We start from the raw sequence: 21,531 nt of genomic DNA on the forward strand, positions 1-21,531 counted from the left end.
TCAGAGTATTGGTCCATTCCGCTCAATATTGGCCTCATCTACACCATGCAGGATATTGCACTATGAAAGTGGTATATAAAAGGTAGGAGCCACACGAATGCTTTATAGCGGTGTTGAAGTGCATTGACAACTGTTGGGATGGTTGACATATACGATATACCACTTTCATACCACTATGTACTGCTTGGTGTGCCTCCTGCCTTTTATATACCACTTTCATAGTGCAATATCCTGCATGGTGTAGATTAGCCCATTGTTTATATGTTGACTCACAACTGCTCTCCAGGATTTCACATTAAAACCACACTATTTTGTTTGGAATGGTGAAAGTACATGGAGCCTGACTGATTTTAAAAACCTTGCTGAGTGCCTCTAGCCCGTCATATTGAACCAACTCTATTATGTATGTATGGAAGTGGGGGGGAGGTTTATCTACACATCACATTATTGGCTACCATCTGCCCTAGGAGGAGCAAATCTGATTTCAGGAAAATCCATATTTAAAAGCAATCATGTCGAAACCCGTCTTCTGACCTAATATTTGCTAACACTCACTGAATACAGACTGTTTAAAGCCATGGAACCACAGAGCAATTGAACTGTGCAAAATGTGTCACTCAATGCATACGATGTGTAAATGGGAAGAAAACAGACCATTTGAATTCAAACATAAAACTCCACTGCCCATTGCAAAACACATAGCTTATAAATTCATGCATATGCAATGCAGACATTATTTGTTTGAATTCAGCGGGTGGGTTAGTTGGCAATGCCCCATTTTTTTCCAGCTAAAAGCAGAATAAATGAAATTAGCTTGAATCTATATCAGCATGATAAAAACAAAAATGTGCGAGTGGAGGAAGAGGGAATCACTTACTTTGTTGAGATGACAATTATCGTTTGGCCCAGTAGAGCATTTCAAAATGAAAAGACAAATCAAAGAAAGAACTACTTACGAGACAGTTGTAGAGGAAAATGTATTTTCAACAAACCCAGGCGGAATCATTTTAGCAAGTGTAAGAGATACAAATTCACCAATGATAATCTCATCTGTCCGACTATATGAATGACTTTGAGTTGTTGTCTGCCATCTACAGATGGTGGAGTTCAGACTCTTGCTAGACGAATCCTGTAGCAGCAGCAAAATCAAAGTGAGTGCAAAAAAATCTTGCCTGAACTCCCGGCTGCAGATCTCCATGGCCACCTATTCACTCGCCCAACTAGCCTTTGTCCCGGTAAGAGTTACAGTCAACTTTACTTCAGAAGGAGGAAGAGATTTCACCTCTGCACCAATTGAGGCCTCTTTGTCTAACAGAAAACGTATCAAAGCTCAAGTGGACACAATATCAAACTGACATTCCAGGCGAGGGTAGTGCATGTGGTTTGGGATGAAGTCTTTATACACTGTGCACCAAATAAACACATTAAAGTTAAAATGGGCAGCTCTGGAATGGTTTTCACACATGGCTTTTGGTTGCCAATGGGGTTTTCAATAATAGCAGTGCTGATCACAGTAATTTCCTTTTTTAAATGTTAATTACATGGCAAATCATTGTTGTTCCAATCTGTTCAGGTCTTGACACAAGCAAAGATAACATAGCAATCCCACTATACCTCTGCTATTCTACAGCAAACTATACTAAAAAAAAACAAGGATACTATAGTCTCTTGGAAAGTTGGCCAAACAGAGGAATTGGGACCTGACCAGTTGTTGACTATGAACTTACCTTTCTACTGAGAAATGCCATTAGAAAAGATTGCCCAGGATTGTTTATTCTAACTAGCATTGGCTCAGGAAAAAGCACCTCCCTTTGGGTGACCATATGAAAAGGAGGACAGGACTTCTGTATCCTTAATAGTTGTACTGAAAAGGGAATTTCAATGGGTATCATTTCTATTAGGGCTGTACACTGCTTCAGACCCAATTCCTGAATCCGAGGTGAATCACTGTGATTCGGAGGGCTTTGAAACAGATGCAAAGTGAATCAAATCAGGCCTGAATCAGTCCAAAGTGAATCGGCAAGTTCTGAATCTATTTGGATGGATTCAAATTGATTTGGACCCTTTCCCAAGCATAGACAGACATGAAAATTGGCACCATGACAGGGCTTCAGTAGGGCTTCATCTCTGCAAAGATTGAAGCATATTAGTTCCTCTCCAGATTTTTGAAATTTTTTAAAATGTGAAGTTTAAAATTTAGTTTTTCAAAACATCCTGCCATTTTTAAAGATAAAGAGATGAATCTCAGCACCATGATAGGTCCTAAGTAGGGCTTTAGACTTGCCAATGTTGAAGCATATTGTTTTATCTCTTGATTTTTAGATTTTTTAAAAAATTTGAGGTTTTAAAAATAAGTTTTTGAAAATACGCTGTCAATTTTAAAGATAAAGAGAGGAAACTCAGCATCTTGATTTATTCTAAGTAGGGTTTCATCTCTGCCAATTTTGAAGTATATCTGTTCATCCTATGATTTATAGGATTTTTTTAAATTTGAGGCAGGCAGGCTATTATTATTATTATTATTATTATTATTATTATTATTATTATTATTATTATTATTATTTGCTTACCATGGAGTAAGTTAACGCTGAAGGACCCTGAAACTATCTTCCTCCTAACCTCCTATTAAGGGGATGCCAAAGCATCTCTCACTGACTATGTTCTGAACCACTGTGCCTCCCTCTCAGGGCCGGTTTGTTTACTTTCTGCCAGCCTCTCTGGGCCAACCTGCCTCTCTGCCCTCCTGGTGCCAGGGAGATGTAGATGGGCTGGGTGGGTCAACCCCACAAGCCTATGGCATACTTGCTCCCAGTGCTTCATGGGCATAGCTGCCTGCTGCCTCTCCTCTTCTGTGCCTGCCTCTTAGGGCCATTTTGTTTGCTTTCTGTTGGTGTCTCTGTGCCCTCCCACATAGTTTCCTCTCTGCCTGGTTTGTGTTTCTGGCTTTGACTCAAGACAATCCTTGGCTCACTTACTCGTGCCCGCATAGCTGCCTGCCTGAGCACCTGCACACTTCTCCAATATTACCTGACTGGTCCAGCCTTGCAGTGCTGGTTTGACTCAATTTCTGAGGCATATTTCTCCCAGCCAGGTAATGTATGTATTGTAGGCAACCTACTCTCCCAGTTTCTTGTCTGAATGGGAAGGGCCTCAGGGACTTGTTAGCTTCAGAACACACAAAAGAAAACTCAAGTAGGGGAGATTTGCACTTCAAAAGCACACAGAGTTTAGGGAAGGGATAGTGTGAGCTTGATTACACACCTTCCCAAATTGCGCTTTGCTTTGAGTAACTGCTTTGTTTCCTTGAAAAATCATGTTTTAGCAGTGGATTACAGAAATTCCAATTCATAGATGTGTCTGAAATTTGGAACACATGAGCATGTCCAAGACATCTGTAAGGTCAGCAACTTTCATATTAACGAGGCATGTTGGCAGGGGCGAAGGTGTTCTCTCAGGTATGCAATCTGTTAAAAAGTAGATCAGGGATAGGGAATCGTGGGCCCTCCAGATGTTGTTGGGCTCCAGCAGCCCCAGAAAGCATGGTCAATGGTGAAGTCCGTCAACATCTGGAGAGACATATGTTGACTACTCTTGCAGCAAATCACAGAATCATAGAATAGCAGAGTTGGAAGGAGCCTACAAAGCCATTGAGTCCAACCCCCTGCTCAATGCAGGAATCCACCCTAAAGCATCCCTGACAGATGGTTGTCCAGCTGCCTCTTGAGGGCCTCTAGTGTGGGAGAGGCCACAACCTCCTAGGTAACTGGTTCCACTGTTGTATTGCTCTAACAGTCAGGAAGTTTTTCCTGATGTCCAGGAAATCTGGCTTCCTGTAACTTGAGCCCGTTATTCCGTGTCCTGCACTCTGGGAGAATCGAGAAGAGATCCTTGCCCTCCTCTGTGTGACAACCTTTTAAGTATTTGAAGAGTGCTCCCATGTCTCCCCTCAATTTTCTCTTCTCCAGGCTAAACATGCTTTCAGTCCCTCTTCATAGGGCTTTGTTTCCAGACCCTTGATCATCCTGGTTGCCCTCCTCAGAACACGCTCCAGTTTGTCTGCGTCCTTCTTGAATTGTGGAGCCCAGAACTAGACGCAATACTCTAGATGAGGCCTGACCGGGGTCGAATAGAGAGCAACCAGTACATAGAGAGGAACCAGTACACCATATATACATAAGTATATATGGAAGCTATACTTCTATTAATGCAGCCCAAAATAGCATTCGCCTTTCTTGCAGCCATATCACACTGTTGGCTCATATTCAGCTTGTGACAACCTTAGTCCTCCTCCAATCATCCGGCACCTCACCCGTCTTCCATGATTTTGCAAAGATGATCGACAGCAGTTCTGAGCATTCTTCTGCTAGCTCCTTCAATACTCTAGGATGCAGTTCAGTGGGCCCTGGAGATCTGAACTCATTCAAGGATGAATGTTCTTTGACCATTTGTTTATCAATCTCAAACTGCAATCCTGCCCTCTCAACTTCTGTGTCACTCTCTTCAGGGGGGTCATAGACCTGCTTTTGGGAGAAGACTGAGGCAAAGTAGGGATTGAGCACTTCAGCCTTTTCTTTGTCATCTGTTATCAATTTGCCATCCTCATTAAGCAGTTGAACCACCATTTCTTTCCTCTGTCTTTTACTACTCACATATATGAAGAAAGCCTTTTTATTGCTTTTAGCATCCCTCACTAAACTCAGCTCATTCTCAGCTTTAGCCTTCCTGACACCATTTCAGCATTCTGTGCCACCTGTCTGTACTCTTCTTTTGTAGCCTGGCCTTCCTTCCATTTCCTATATGTATCCTTTTTTGTTTTCAGGTCATCTCTAAGCTTTTTGTTGAGCCACATTGGTTTCCTTTGTTGTCGTCTATCTTTTCTCCTTGTTGGAATTGTTTGTAACTGTGCCTGTAAAATTTCCCTTTTTAAATACTCCCATCCATCCTGCACTCCTTTTCTCATTAGGCTCATTTGCCATGGGACCTTACTTATCATAGTTCTGAGTTTATTAAAATCACCTTTCCTAAAATCCAGAGTAGGTGTACGGATACACTCAGCTTTTGCTTCCTTTATAATCAAGAATTCAAGTATGATGTGGTCACTTTCCCCCAGAGTTCCCGTAACTGCCACTTTAACCACTAAGTCATCCCTATTGGTCAATATCAAGTCAAGGATTGCCGATCCTCTAGTTCCTTCCTCCACTTTCTAAAAAAGGAATGTTATCACCCACACATGTCAGGAATTTCTTGGAAGGGCCACTTTTGGCAGAATTTGTCTCCCAACAGATATCAGGGTAATTGAAGTCCCCCATCACTACTACATCACACTTCCTTGAATCAGAGGCAATTTGTTTCTCAAAAGTTTCATCCTCATCTTCTCCTTGATTGGGTGGTCGGTAGTAGACTCCAATTATCATGTTCTTTTTATTCCTTGCCCCATTTATTTTAATCCAGATGCTCTCGATGGGGTTCCTAGTCTGATCTGCCTGTATTTCTGTGCAGGGATAGGTATTTTTAACATATAGTGCAACTCCACCTCCCTTTCTATTTCTTCTGTTCTTTTTGAACAAGTTATATCCTTCAATTGCTATATTCCAGTCATGGGAGTCATTCCACCAAGTTTCAGTTATACCTATCAGGTCGTATTTGCCTTCATGTAATAAAAGTTCAAGTTCGTTCTGTTTGTTTCCCATACTCTGGGTATTAGTAAATAGACATTGAAGACCATGTGTTTTATAGTCTGGCTTTGTTCCTTCATTGTTGTGGACACTATTTGGGGGCACTATTGGAGCTGTTCTCTGCACTGCATTGCATGGGCCTTCATCCATTTTTGCCTTGAAGTTTACGTCTCCTGCCCCCGTAAGATTCTGCTCCTAACTGTTACTCTTTCCAGGGAGTTTCCTCTTCATTGGCTTTCCTCACCTCAGCATACTCCACTTCTGCTTCAGCTGGCTGTTGCTCTTCAATCTCATGTGCTTCTTGTTGCTGTTGCAGTTCCACAATTCTATCTAAGAATTCCTCATCTTCTTTTATTCCTTGGAGGGTGGACACTCGCCGCACAAGTCCTCTCACTTTTTCTCCCAAAAGTGCCACCAGCTTGCACTTGTTGCACTTGTACGCCATGTCGACCTCAGGCTGGAACACGAACATTGTACACACTTTGCAGGTCACCAGCACTAGGGACTCCTTTCCATCCATATTGTCTATTTCTGTTTTGTTTTTCCTTTCTGGTTATAGTGGAAAGCACCCTGTGCTTTGTCCAATCCTCTCTGAAGGTACACAACTATATGAGTATGTCTTAAGAGAGAGAAAAAGATTTATTTTATTTTAATTTTTATTTGTTTTTGTTTTGTGTTTTTTGGTTTTTTAATTTTTTTCTTGGTTTTTTCCCCTTTGCTTTTTTCTTAGAGAACTCCCCCTTGACCTCCCCTGCCGAACTCCCCCTGTCAAACTCCTGTTTGCTGCCCCTGCTGGAGACTGGATGAGGGGCCTCACACACATAAACATAGGCTCTCCCCAAAGCAGCCAAGGAGTCCATCCCTTGGTCATTTCTGCCATGATGTCCTCTGTACGTGGTGCACGTGCAACATCCAGTGGAAGTTTTAGGAAAGTCAATGTCATCAGAGTATGCCCAAACACAAGGTTACTGCTCATTCTCAGCTACTGCATTTCCTATGTCATTAGGGATGGAAGAGCTGAGAAAAAGATCTGACTCACTAAGCACAAACCACTAGGAAGTTATTCTCTGAATTCCACATTGAAATTGTGTGCATAGGCCCACCTTCATGCCAACATCACATGTATCAGTCCAATAGAGAAGAAGAAAAATTAATGCAAACAGAAGGTTAGGACAGTGCAGGGACTTATTCTATCCTTCTAAAAACCTAATGGCATCCAAGAAGCTGAAGTCTCTTCCTTGATATATTTCTTTTCTTTTCACTCCTTTTGAAACTGGAAAGAAGGTTTTCCCCCTCCCCCCCGTTGCTGATTTATAAACACAAAAAGATCTAATAAATTATTATTTATTATTTCTTGAGTACATACACCTTGCTAAATACTTAACAAACACAAAAGTAGGAATGGCATTGTCTATGGGCTTAACCTTTTTTAAAATAGTCAAAAAGACAATACAGAAGAAGAGGGGGGAAAGGAATTGGGGGAAGAAAGGGAAAAAGTCAGTACTTACAACCCTTCTTGCTTACTAGCTGGTCTCTGGTGTTCAGCTCAGGCCTCAGCACAATAATATAGAATTTGGGGAGAAAGATACAACCTAATAAGCCAGCACTAGAGGCCAAGATGGAGAAGATCTCCATGGCCACCATGTACTTCCCCTTGGTGCTTAGGTAGGTGGGAACAAAGGACACCCAAACACTGCAGAAGACCAACATGCTGAAGGTGATCAACTTGGCTTCATTGAAAGTATCGGGCAACTTTCTGGCAAAGAAAGCCACAGTGAAGCTGACGATAGCAAGAAAACTGATGTAGCCCAGGACAAGGTAGAACATGATGTCTGAGCCTTCGTTGCATTGCACTACAATCTGCCCAATCTGGGAGTGCATGTCAAACTCTGGGAAGGGGGGAGAGATTACAAACCACACTGCACAGATGCCAGCTTGAATAAGAGAAGGGAGAATGATGACTGATAATGCCAGCCTCTTCCCAACCCATTTTCTCATTCTGTTTCCAGGCTTTGTGGCCATGAAGGCCAAAACCACAGTGATGGTTTTGGCCAACACACAAGAAACTGCAATGGAGAAGACGATGCCAAACACAGTTTGCCTCAGAAGGCAGGTCACCATCCCAGGCCTCCCAATGAACAAGAAGGAGCAGAGGAAGCAGAGCAGCAGAGAGCAGAGCAGGGCACACGTGATGCTCCAGTTGTTGGCTTTGACGATGGGAGTATTTTGATGTTGAATGAAGCTCCACGACACCACAACTGTGATTACAGAAAGGAAAAGAGCCGAGGAAACAAGAACTGCCCCCAAAGGCTCCTCATAGGCTAAGTAACTTATGTCTTTAGGAATACACTGGTCCTGTTTCTTGTTTGGATACTGATCTTCTGGGCACTTCTCACATTGGTCTGCATCTGAAAGTCATGAGAAAAGTCTCAGTATTTTCTGGTTATACAATATTCCCAGTTCTTAGTTGACAACTACTAATTTTAATGGTGACAAACAAAACACATTATTGGGCTTAGACAACAAAGGTGTAGTATTCAGTTTCACCTTCACCTAATTATTATTATTATTATTATTATTATTATTATTATTATTATTATTAAAATTTATATACCACCCCATAGCCGAAGCTCTCTTGGTGGTTTACAAAAGTTAAAGTTATGGTTATGCTTTCCAATAAACAAAAACACAATCTCTCTCTCTCTCCCTCTCCCTCCCTCTCTCTCTCTCTCTCACACACACACACACACACACGTAAAAATGACACAATTACAGTAGACACACATTTTAAAAGTTCTGGTACATTTTCCATGTAAATCGAGATTCCTTGACTTACCTATCATTTTTGAAATCATTGCTTTAGCACATTGAACACAATCATAGCAACAGATTTGTTGTCCCTGCTGGATCAACATGCTCTGTCCATGGTGGCAGCTCTTGACACAGGTAGAACTGGGCAGCATCTAATGGTAAATACAAGGCAGGACATTTGGTTAAGCTAGTTTGTCTTCATTGCTCTAATTCTCAACTACATCTTTTTTTGCCCTGCAACATTGCAACATCTTGTGACCAGCATCTCAAAATGTGAAGATGTCAAGGATGTACCACCTGAGAAACACACAACACCATGATTCCTGATGATAATTCATCTCACACACCTTGTCACTCACTCTCTTCCCCAAACACACAGGTGGACAACTGGTAAAAACTAGGGGTGTGCACGGACCCCCCGCTCCGCTTCACTTGCAGATCCACCATTTCCCGGATCGGGCCGCTCCGCCCCGCCCCCGCTCCGCCCACTTCCGCTCCGCTCCGCTCGGAGCTCCAGATCCAGATCGGAGCTCCGTTTTTTCCCCCATAGGCTTGCATTGAAAGCTAAAAAATTATACATCTTTTTTTCTGTTCAAGTTAGAAACCTCATGTTTGGCACCATGACACCTCATGGGGGTATACACACGCACGCCAAGTTTCAAAGGAATCCCATCATCCCCTGATTTTTGGGGAATTTTTGAAAATCGGGCACCCCATTCACACCCCTTTCCATAGCTCCATCAATTTGCACGTTAGAAACCTCAAACACGCCACCATGAAAGCTTATCCAGGGATACATACGCAAACCGAGATTCAAGGCAGTCCCATCATCCCCTGATTTTTGGGGAATTTATGAAAATCCAACACCCCTTTCCATAGCTCCGTCAATTTTGCACGTTAAAAAAAACCCTCAAACTCACCACCATGACAGCTTATCCAGGGATACATACGCTGCACGCCGAGACTCAAGGCAGTCCCATCATCCCCTGTTTTTTGGCGGGGCTTAAACCTGCAAAATTTGGAACTTCCAAAACTCCAAGTGAGCGCAGGAAGGACTTCTCCCCTGAGTCAAAGCCACACACACACAACATCCCTGCGAGGTGGGCAGGGGGGGAGGGAGGGAAGGCAGGCATGCAGCTGGCATTTCTGAGGGCATAAGGAAGTGAGCCAAGGATAAGCCAGTAATGCATATAAAATGGAATAAATCAATAAATAAACAAAGGAGGGGTGGAATTAAAAGCAGCAGTGTTGCTCAATAAACAGCAAGAAGATTTTTTTTAAAAAGGCTATATCTGTCTTTTACCAGCAATAGGGGGACGTGCCCGGGGAGGGGGAAGTAGCTGCCAGTTCAACTCAAGACAGCCATTGCTTCACCACGAGAGCTCTAAGAAGCAAACGCTCACTTCAACTCATAACAGGCATCGCTCCACCACTAAGAAATGAACGCTCACTTCGACTCATGATAGGCATTGCTCCACCGTTTTACTCTCTTTGGAAGGCTCTAATGGCCTTCCAGTGCAGGAGAGAGTGGGGGCACGTCCACGATGAGATGCCCTAGGGGAGCTCATCCCCTTGCACCACATCTTTTCAGTTGTTCCCCAAAGTTAGGGTGGGGAGCAGTGCTGTCTTTCTCTCTCTTATTCTTGGCTTAGTATATGATTTCAGGTTGTGTTTGTGCATTTGCTGGGGCTACTGTGTTAAAAAACACTGGGAAAAGTCCGTTCAGATGAAGAAAGAGAAGTTTCCCGGAATCCCAAGTTACCCATTTTGCCTATGCCCTCCTCTAACTTTGGGATCATGTGATCATGACCGGGAGCTGACTCTGCCCCTCAGCCCTTTGAAAAAGGTATTTTTCCCGCCGATTTTTAAAAAAATTCTAGCGCGCGACCCGCATGACGCAGAGAGGTGAGAGTAGTCTCAAAATGACCCCCATCCACAACTCTCTGTGCACAAGAATTTTCAGAAAGATAGCTTAAAAACCAACCCAGTTATGCCCGAGGCTTTCCCGCAATGCAATCCTATGGGCGAAAAGCCGAAAACGCCGTTTGAGCCGCGTGGTTGACCTGATTTTCAAAAATATATAGCACGCGACCCGCACGATGCAGAGAGGTGAGAGTGGTCTCAAAATGACCCCCATCCACGACTCTCTTAGCTTCAAAAAGAATGTAGTTATCTGCGATTATTTGCCGCAATGCAATCCTATGGCAAAATGTTTTCAAGATGGCGATCGGAGCGCTCCGCGGAAACCGGAGTGCTCCAAAAATGACCGCTTCTCTTCGCCTTGCTTCTAGGGGTCCGCGGTCCGCTCCTACTCCGCCTCTGGGTAAGGCAGAGCAGGCCAATCCGCTACTGCTTCTACGCTCCTAATCGGAGCGGATCACACCCCTAGTAAAAACTAGCTCTTGCCACTCACTCACTTTATTCATCACAGAATAAAGTGTGTTACAACTTACATTATGATGTATCCATCTGTGTTGAGGGTGGGCAACTACTGGTCCTCCAAATGTGGGCCAAAATATACCACTCTGATCAGCCCTATTCAATTGTAAGTGATCATGGGAGTTTTAAGGCCAAGCAATTAGAAGTCCATAAGTTGCCCACCCCTGGTCTAAGTAAATGAGATGTTGCTGCAATAATTAATTAATTAAAAAAAAAACACTGCTTGCCATACTGGTAACCTTCTTAGGCAATGTAAACAGCACAGCCAGTAGGATGAATTGGCTCCCGTCTTTGGTTTGGATACGAAAAACCCAAGTTCTCCAAGCCTCTTTTCTTTTGTAAAGTTTACTAAGGCTTAATCTACACCTGGAAGCCTTTCAGGAGTGGGAAGGGATGGTCATTGGGATTTGCGCTTCCGGGATCATTCCTCAGGGGCCACACATCAGCGAGTTTTCACGGAAGTAAAGGAGGGCTACTCTGGGGTGCAATTGTTTTTTTAAATGTGGAGGCATTTGCGCAACAGTGCGGGTATGATCCTTCACGAAGGTGCGTTTCAAAACACACACACAATGAAGAAAGATGGCGAAAATGCGTTCCCCCTTATCCCAGATGCCTGTGGACTCTGCCTGCACAGCTCCTTGCCTGTTTCCTGAGCCCTGCTACTCATGGGGAAGACAGAGGACCAGAGGAGAGAGAGCCACACTGCCTGTGAACCCTGGGATTGTTCCAGGACCAGAAAACCCCCCCAGGACAAAAGCAATCCTAGATATCCCGGAAGAACTGACTGGTCATTCCCGGTTCATCCCAAGAACAGCTGTACATCATTTGGACCTGAAGCGATGACCTTGAGTCCACCCCAGGATAAATGGCAGTTGTAGATTAGGCCTAAGTGTGCTTGTGTTTAATGCTACCTCTTGGGTTGTTGTGAAGATATATTGTTATTTCAAAGTTTCACGAAGCATGGAATAATACAAAGTAAGAAGTGGCTAGAACACAACCCACATCGTGGCTGGCAGATTAAATCATTCTTCTTGCCCTTCTTTCTACCTAATGGTTGATCTGCCCAAGTGTTGAGCAAACCAAGGAGAAACATTTCTTTCCTTCTCTCCTTCTGCTCCTCTCCTGTCTCTCTTTAAGACTCAACTTCTTTCCACCTGCCTTTATCTCCTTTACCCATCTCTCACTATAAACACGTCCTTTGTGGAATGTAGTTATCCGCGATTATTTGCCGCAATGCAATCCTATGGCAAAATGTTTTCAAGATGGCGATCGGAGCGCTCCGCGGAAACAGGAGCGCTCCGAAAATGGCCGCTTCTCTTCGCCTTGCTTCTAGGAGTCCGCGGTCCGCTCCTACTCCGCCTCTGGGTAAGGCGGAGCAGGCCAATCCGCTACTGCTTCTACGCTCCTAATCGGAGCGGATCACACCCCTAGTAAAAACTAGCTCTTGCCACTCACTCACTTGCTCTCTCTTTTCGGGTGGTGGTGAGGACTGGGCTTACTGGACCTAATTCTCACAGCCAACTTGAAGGAGAAGTCAGGTGAGTTTACAAGCACTACTTTGCTGCTTCACCTGGTGGCTCTCGGGTAACTGAAAGGTGGTGATAATGGCAATACTATTGACAAAAAGGAGTCCCCAATCCCATAGCAAGAAGAGTAGGCCCACAAAACCCAAGTGATCCTCAGCTCTTGGGGTTGGCTGTGTAAGATCTAATCTCATGATTTTTATCTCTGAAACTAGAATTATCACTCCAGTTCCAATGATGGAGTGGACAATATGCAACCACCACTTCTGAGTTGCATATTGTCCATTCCATCATTACAGTTCTTCATCCCAGTGATGTAGTTTATTCCATTGTCTGTGCCTCAGAATCCCAAATAGCATGTTCTTCCTTGAGTGTACAGAAGGCCAATCCATACCAAGTCCATGCATGTATATTGCCATCATATAAAATGGGAATTGTTCGATTGTACATCAGAGCATTGAGTTTCTTCCCTTCTAAGTGCATACAGATGTTATCTATTCCATGCTAGAGCTTTGGGTATTATTAATCTTATCTGGGTGCACCTATGGGAAGTAGAGTAGGGGTGCAACTCTGATGCATCTCAGAGTTCATAATAGTATTGAGGGTTTTAAGGCCAAAAGATGGGTTATAAACATTTTAATAACTATTAAAATAACTCCTTTGCTGAGGTAATTGCACTGGCTGTTTATTTGCTATTGGGCCAAGTTTAAGGTTACTTTTATTAGCGTCAAAGCCCTAAACAACTTGGGACCAGGATAATTGAGAGAGTGCCTTTTTCCTTCCAACCTTCCTGGTCATTGAGGTCATTAGAGAGCATGCTCCTGTTGGTTCCACATGGATCTATGGCCCACTTGGGAGTTCACCAGGAGAAGAGTCTTCAGTGTGGTGGCCCCTTTTCTTTGGAATTCCCTGCCCCTAGAGTTCAGGCAGGCACCAACACTTTGCTGCTTCTAGTGCCTCCTGAAAACAGCTCTTTTCCATGAAGCATTCCATAACTGACCAGCCACCATTTTTATTGGTATTCAGTTTTGAAATGAACAATTTTAATATGCTGTTTTCATCTTTTTAAAATCTTTTTACTGTTTATGTTCACCACTCCAGAATTTTTTTTAGATATGGAACGGTATATAAATATTGTAAATAAATAAATAACATATCCACTTGATAACAGCGTATGTGTGACTTTGGCTCTGCATTATTGAGCATCGTTTAAGATGTGTGTGTGACGGGGGAAGGAAATATTGTGAAATATTTGAATTATACATCCTGAAGCACCTAGAAGGCTTCACATTCCTAAATACCTGAGATCCAAATATCTACAATTTAGCTGCTTCAAAAAATGATTGTAACTTTACAAACATTTTAGTATGAATGGACCTAATACACACTTTGCAAACTAATCTGCAAATGGGGATACAATTATCCTTTATTTTTCACTCTGCTCCAAATTTTGTGTTGCAGTGCTCCAATCAAAACAGTGTGTACAGAAATGTATACATTCATGAAAACAGCATACAAAAAGTCATAGTGGGGAAATTTGTGTCAAATATGTGCACAAAATTTCTGAGAAAGTATTAGTGAAATAGATAGATTCACCCGTTCCTAATCCTAACAAGCCAGACTGAGAACACCTCAACATTAAAGGGAAATTGCCTTGCTTACCCTTGGCTTTGTGCTTGCTGCTTCGTTTGCACGATTGTTATGGGCTGCACTACATGGGTGCAGAGGGCAACCATGTGATTTGAATACTTCCCCTTTAAGTGTGCTCCAGTTAGTTCCATAGGGATAGCACCATTTAGTGGTAGATGATCCCACTTTTTTTGGATATTATCACATTAAATGTGGTTCTTTTCATGGCGGGATTTTCAGGGAATAGCTTGGGAGACATCCTGGTTGTTGACGACATTGTGTAATTGACCCACAAACATCTCTGAGTGGAATAAATCACTCGCTTAGAGGAGCCAGAAGTAGTCATGAGCTGGCATTCCATTCTGTCTTTTTATCAACACATTATTTATTTATTTATTTATTGCACTTATTATTATTATTATTATTTATTTATATAGCACCATCGATGTACATGGTGCTGTACAGATAACACAGTAAATAGCAAGACCCTGCCGCATAGGCTTACAATCTAATAAAGTTGTAGTAAACAATAAGGAGGGAAAGAGAATGCAAACAGGCACAGGGAAGTGTAAACAGGCACCGGGAAGGGTGAAGCTAACAGTATAGAGTCAGAACAAACTCAAAGTTTAAAAGCTATAGGGAAAAGAAAAGTTTTTAGCTGTGTTTTAAAAGCTGTGATTGAGTTGGTAGTTCTCAGGTGTTCTGGAAGAGCATTCCAGGCATGAGGGGCAGCAGAGGAAAATGGGCGAAGCCGAGCAAGGGAAGTAGAGACCCTTGGGCAGGCAAGAAGCATGGCATCAGAGGAGCGAAGAGCACGAGTGGGGCAATAGTGTGAGATGAGAGAGGAGAGATAGGCAGGAGCTAGACCGTGAAAAGCTTTGAAGGTCAACAGGAGGAGTTTATATTGGATTCTGGAATGAATTGGGAGCCAATGAAGAGATTTTAGAAGCGGAGTGACATGGTCAGAGCGGCGGGCCAGGAAGATGATCTTAGCGGCAGAGTGGTGGACAGAGACCAGCGGACTGATGTGAGATGAGGGGAGGCCAGAGAGGAGGAGGTTGCAGTAGTCCAACCGAGAGATAACCAGTGCGTGAACAAGAGTCTTGGCAGAAGAGACAGACAAAAATGGTCGAATCCTGGCAATATTATACAGGAAGAAACGACAAGATTTAGCTACTGCCTCGATATGAGGAATAAAGGAGAGCGAGGAATCAAATATAAAGCCAAGGCTACGAGTTTCCTTGACCGGAGTAAGCGTGACATCGTTGACAGTAAGAGAGAATGAGAGATGAGGCTGGGCAGTTTACAGAAATTCTAAAATTAAGATTAAAACAAGTACACAAAATTTAAAATTCTAAAACACAGAACATACACACATAAAGCATTAAAAACCGTTAAAAAAAACAAACTAAACATGTGGGTGATTAAGATGTGCCGCCATATGCCTGGGCAAAGAGGAAAGTCTTAACCTGGCGCCGGAAAGATAGCAGCTTTGGCGCCAGGTGAGCCTCGTCAGGGAGATCATTCCATAGTCTGGGGGCCACCACCGAAAAGGCCCTGTCCCTCGTTGCCACACTCCGAGCCTCTCTCAGAGTAGGCACCCGGAGAAGGACCTTAGATGTTGAATGTAGTGACCAGGTATATCCACGTCGGGAGAGGCGTTCCATCAGGTATTGTGGTCCCAAGCTATGTAAGGCTTTATAGGTCAAAGCCAGCACCTTGAATTGGGCTTGAAAACATACAGGCAGCCAGTGCAAGCGGACCAGAGCAGGTGTTATATGGTCGAACCTTCTGGTTCCCGAAATCAATCTGGCCGCTGCATTTTGCACGAGCTGCAGCTTCCGAACCTTCTTCAAAGGCAGCCCTACGTAGAGTGCATTGCAGTAATCTAACTTGGAGATTACCAGAGCATGGACAACTGAAGCCAGGTTATCCCTGTCTAGATAGCGGCATATCTGGGCCACCAACAAGAGTTTATAGAAGGCACTCTCTGCGACCGAGGTCGCTTGAGCCTCAAGTGACAATGATGGATCTAAAACAACCCCCAAGCTACGAACCAGCTCCTTCAGGGTGAGTGCAATCCCATCCAGAACCGGTAGAACACCCCCCATCCTGTCACCAGAATCACCTACTATCAGCATCTCAGTCTTGTCTGGATTGAGTTTCAGTTTATTAGCCCTCATCCAGTCCATTGTCGCAGCCAGGCACCCGTTCAACCCATCCACAGCCTCTCCTGCTGAAGATGAAAAGGAGAAATAGAGCTGTATGTCATCAGCATACTGATGACAGCACACTCCAAAGCTCCAGATGACCGCACCCAGCGGCTTCATGTAAATGTTAAACAACATAAAAAGTAATTATGCTCCAGATAATTGTGAACTTAATAAATCACATTATTGGTTGTGTGTGTGTGTGTTGCCCAGGGTGAGGGGAGAGAATACCAAGCATACTTTGAGAAATAGGCATCTCTGACATATTTGAATATTATACAGGGTATGCTGATTGATGATGATGATGATGAAGGAAGAGGAGGAAGATGTGTGAAAGTAACACCCACCTGCTTAAACTTGGGGTTCCATGTAACAGCACTTGCATTGATTTTGAACTCTTTGCCTGCAGGAGCTTGAGGGTCCATCTCTCCAACTTGGACTCTCTGGAAGGATTGGTTGGGAAATGTGACCAGGTTGATGATATCAAATCCACTTGCAAGCTCCCATTTCTCATTGAAGGATATTTCTTCCTTTGCACTATTGTTAAATCTGATGTTCCTGAGAAAAGAGTGAAGCTAGATTGCAAGAAAATAAACAAAAAAACAAATTAAGGACAATCTTGGGGAAAGGGTTAGCATTCTGTCTTTCAAATTTTGCCAAGTTGTGTCCTGAGTATCATTTCTCAATGTATCAGTACTGCCTGGCATAAATCCACAAAATGATGTATTTTGCAGATACACCACTTTTATTAGAAAAAAGTCTATCCAAAGGCAGAAGGCAGTAAAATTAATGTTCCTAACCAGCGTTTGGGTTGCCTGACCCCGGGAGGGCCATTGTAGGTGACGGGGGAGGGGATGAGGAGACGTTCCTCAAGTCCTAGCATTGGTGGGGCTTTGTGGTGACACTGGCCAGAAGAGGGGCTGATGAGGCAATTTTAGCCTTTGGGGACCCTCATCCTGCCCTCTTTGAAGCATGGCTGCCGGCAGAGAAGCTCCCAGCTGAGCAATTCCTTTTCTGCTCCTGCTGCCAGGGGGAATGGCCTTCTCCTGGAGGCAGCAGTTTTTAGGTGTGGCAGCAGAGCAGCCAGAGGGTTGTTGCCCCTGTTTTTGGATCCCTACTCAGCGACCCCCTTAATTCAGCACTTATTGCGTGTCACATCATGGTGTGCTTGGACACACCTGGCACACCCTTGGAGCATGCCTATGTCTGGACACCAAGCCCACTTACCTACAGCACTTCAGCCTTGTTGGGATCCAGCTTAAGTTTGTTAATGCTCATCCAGTCTGTCAGGATCCGTGCTAGTGCAGAGTATTTGCAGGACCCAGGTCCACTGTCAAGAGCTGTTCTGCTGTAGAGTGCTTGTTGGCTTAGGCCCTTTGCCAGCAGTACTCCATGGGGGCTGATGTGGATCAGCTGGGAGCAGCTAGGGTAAGGGCTATAAGTCTAAGTCCAGCATTTCTTCTCTAGTCTTTGTCTCAGCAATGTGATCTTTTGGATCTGCTGTAGCCTGTTCCTGCAAGTTCAGGCCTTGCTGTGCCTGAACCTCTGTTTCATTGTGACCACGTCCCTTGCCTCTGGCCCTGCTGGAATCCTGCTGCTCTGGGATTCGGACCCCTGCTTGAACCCTGGTTTGCCTTTGGCCTCTGAAACCTGCTTCTTTCTGGACTTTGCCTCTGGCTCTGGCTCTGCTTGGACTTTGTGTAGCTGTGGCCTCAGAACCCTGCTATTCCTAGACTCTGCTTTTGTCTCTCACCCTGCTTAGACTTTGTGTACTCCTGGACTCTGAATCCTGCTCATGCCTGGACTTTGCTTTTGCCTTGGGCTCTGCCATACCTTCATAAAATCGAAGAGTTGGAAGGGGCCTATAAGGCCATCAAGTCCAACCTCCTGCTCAATGCAGGAATCCACCTCAAAGCATCCCCGACAGATGGTTGTCTAGCTGCCTCTTGAATGCCTCGAGTGTTGCTAGTATTATTAAAGTAAGACCTTTCCAGACTACCTGTCTTGTGTGGGGCTCTGTTATGTTTTAGTTCTCCCGGATCCCGGCGGCCTAGCCCTAGAGTCTGGCTGCCCATGCCTCGGATCATTACACAGTCCATTGCTGAATGCAAGAACTTCGACAGCTTCACCTGACTTTCATGACATTGGGCCTGTGCAGACAACACACTAAGCCACGGTTGGGCTGCTAGTGCTTTTGCAGCAAATGCTAGTGAATGTGTTTAAACCATGGTTATGTAACCACCAGGGTTAGTATTGGTTCACATGACATGCTAAGACATAGATCACATAGCATGCTAAGCATTAATTTTTGGCTCAAAATGCATAACTAGCATGGCTTAGCATGTCAGCTCAACTGAGTCAAAGACATGTAGAGGTGTATGTCCACCACATACTAATGGCTCTGATGTCCAAATCACTGGATAACCAGCAGCTTCCCATAGATATTAAAATGCATGAGGGACAAGATGGTCACCAGTGGAATGATCTAGAGCAAATTTCAAGGGCACAAGGCGCAAGCAACCAGGACAACCTCTTGGAACTGACCCTGCAACAACTATTTGAACCTCACTTCACCACCCTTCAACTCCCAGCTCACAGAATTGGTTCAGAAGGATACCATGGTTAATAGTACAATAAGCCATTGAGAAGGTTACACCTCCATTATCTGTTTCCTGCCCTTTTATTGTGGTGACAAAGGCTAAACCAGGCCTAAAGCTGGATTGGAATAGATTTAAATAATCATTTCATTTTCATCAAAGGAAGCCTGGAATTGGACAGTCCCCTTGATTTTTAAATAGATTTTTGCTCCCAATCCCCGTTTTTAATGGTTCTACATTATTTTACGTTTTATGATTATGTTTCATTGCTGCAGCTACCTGCCACGGCTGAACGTTCAGGAGGCTCCATTTCCCCCTCTCTCCCATTGCTCTCTTCAGGGCTCTCGATGAATCCATGGCATGGAGAGCATGTGCTACAGCATAAACAGCATTGTAGATACTGTAGCTCCGGCCGGACATCCCCACTTCAAACCAAGGTCCAGGGAGTCTTCCCAGCTTCTCCTCCCCAGTGCAGCTTTTCTTGTTTGGCACATAAAGGTTATATTGTGGGAGTGAACAGAGAAACGCACTGGCCCAGAACTGCTGGATGAAATAAATCGTTGACTGAAATGGATTGATGCTCTCAAGAAAGTCCTGAAATCCTGGCACCAGATTTGTATGGAATGTAAATGACAAGGTGCCGTTGAAAGTCCTTGTGTTGAGCGATGCCCCATTGAATACAGCAGTGAAATCCCATTGAGCAGTTATGATCCATACCCTTTCCAATGGGCGCTTATGAGAGAACTCAGCTGAGAACAAAACAATTCGTAAACCCTCCACAGACTGACCATCCCCATACACAAGGATCACATTGACGTCACTCAAAAAGAGGGTATTACTAATCGGCAGCAATTTTTCTTTGAGTATCTTATTTGGTAAAAATGATGTCACTGTTGGGATCACTTGAGTCCAAGCAATGCAGATAGTGTTCTGCAGGAGCCTTGGTCTCAGGGTCCGAAGGAATGTTTCTCCGCTGTCATCCTCCGAGACAATGAGTCCAATCCAATTCCATCCAAAATGCTTGAGCAGCCCAACAATCCCGACATACTGAGGATCTTCATTTGGGACCATCCGGTAGAAGGAAGGGAACTGAATTTTTTCACTCAGCACTGGATCAAAGGAGCCATAGCTGAGCTAGTAGGAAAGATACAATGAGTGAGTGAATAAATGAATGAATGTGTGAGTGAATGGCATTCATTTTTTTCTCCTTTTTGGAAAGTGACACTGGACATGTGAAGGAAATGTGCTCGATTTTAAAAGCTCAGTCAACTAATTTGACTGTTTTCATATTTGAGACCTAAACCATCATTTTTCCTGCATGTGGGAGCCACTTCTTTTGTGAATACTGTTTGGTCACTAAGCTTTACCACCTCTCAGATCCCTCCCCTTCATCGACCCTGTTCAGATGACATGCTAAGCCACGGTGATTAAGCATTTTTGAACTCAACATTATGGCTTAGCATGCTAGGGGATCCATGTCTTAGCGTACCATGTGAACCAATACTAACCCTGGTTTAAACACATAACCAGTTTCAGTGGCTTCCCAACCCCAATTAACACTTGCTTCCTCTGTGCCACAAGAGTGTCGATGAGTGAATGAGCCTTTGTGTGTGTGTGTGCCTGCCTGTGTGAGTTCCCTTTTAAAATGAATCATTACATGCCTTGCATGCCAAAGGTCCCACATTTCATCAACCCCCATTCCCCAAACTTAAAGATATCTAAAAGTGTCCTCCGTCTCCTCCCCCTTCCTTCCTTCTTTTTGGCCTCACATTGTTAAGAACACCAACACTAACCAATTTTGTAAAGGCAACTTCAATACCTCTTCAAAAATTGAAATGAGCCTCAAGCCCACAAAGGTAGCCTTCCTCTGCTCTTCACACATACCTGTGGAATCTTGAAGATATTTAAGACGTTGGCCATCTGGATGGATGTTTGGGAGTTGAGTCCACCAAGGGCAGCCATGGGTTCCTCTCTCCTGTTACATTTGTAGGTAGAAGGATTCCTCAGTCCTCTGAATAGCAGATCCAGAGTGGTCCAGTAAGTCCTTATTGCATTGAAAAAATTGTCATAGATTTTGGCTCCCAGTGTGCTGTTGGGTAATAACTTGGCGTCTTTGTTGATCTCACCCATGGCAAAAACAAAAGCAAGGACATGCTGGTAGTTTTTAGGGATCACCCTGCAAGAAGATTTTAATGTAGACTTCGATCCTTACATCACAGAATCAAGTGTGTTACAACTTACATTATGATGTATCCATCTGTGGTGAGGGTGGGCAACTACTGGTCCTCCAAATGTGGGCCAAAATATACCACTCTGATCAGCCCAAGTCATTTGTAAGTGATCATGGGAGTTTTAGGGCAAAGCAATTGGAAGACCATAAGTTGCCCACCCCTGGTCTAAGTAAATGAGATGTTGCTGCAATAATTAATTAATTAAAAAAAAAAAACACTGCTTGCCATACTGGTAACCTTCTTAGGCAATGTAAACAGCACAGCCAGTAGGATGAATTGGCTCCCGGGTTTGGTTTGGATACGAAAAACCCAAGTTCTCCAAGCCTCTTTTCTTTTGTAAAGTTTACTAAGGCTTAATCTACACCTGGAAGCCTTTCAGGAGTTGGAAGGGATGGTCATTGGGATTTGCGCTTCCG

General features: G+C 43.9%; 1 protein-coding gene across 1 annotated transcript; it reads right to left on the reverse strand.

Moving 5' to 3' along the window:
- Positions 1–7,172: 7,172 nt before the first annotated feature.
- Positions 7,173–21,014, reverse strand: LOC134405705 (vomeronasal type-2 receptor 26-like). Its single transcript, XM_063136950.1, has 5 exons — positions 20,769–21,014; positions 19,164–20,018; positions 16,635–16,862; positions 8,512–8,638; positions 7,173–8,083 (listed from the first exon to the last, which is right to left on the reverse strand). The coding sequence occupies exons 1-5, from the start codon at positions 21,012–21,014 to the stop codon at positions 7,173–7,175; spliced, it is 2,367 nt and encodes a 788-aa protein (XP_062993020.1).
- Positions 21,015–21,531: the final 517 nt, after the last annotated feature.

This window comes from Elgaria multicarinata, chromosome 11 (assembly GCF_023053635.1).
Source record: "Elgaria multicarinata webbii isolate HBS135686 ecotype San Diego chromosome 11, rElgMul1.1.pri, whole genome shotgun sequence".
NCBI lineage: Eukaryota > Metazoa > Chordata > Lepidosauria > Squamata > Anguidae > Elgaria > Elgaria multicarinata.

Coding starts and splice junctions, on each gene's coding strand:
- LOC134405705 (XM_063136950.1), bottom strand. CDS start 21,014: ATGGGTGAGATCAACAAAGACGCCAAGTTATTACCCAACAGCACACTG. Junction 20,019..20,768: donor ATATCTTCAAGATTCCACAG/GTATGTGTGAAG, acceptor CTTTCCTACTAG/CTCAGCTATGGCTCCTTTGA. Junction 16,863..19,163: donor TGAACGTTCAGCCGTGGCAG/GTAGCTGCAGCA, acceptor CTTGCAATCTAG/CTTCACTCTTTTCTCAGGAA.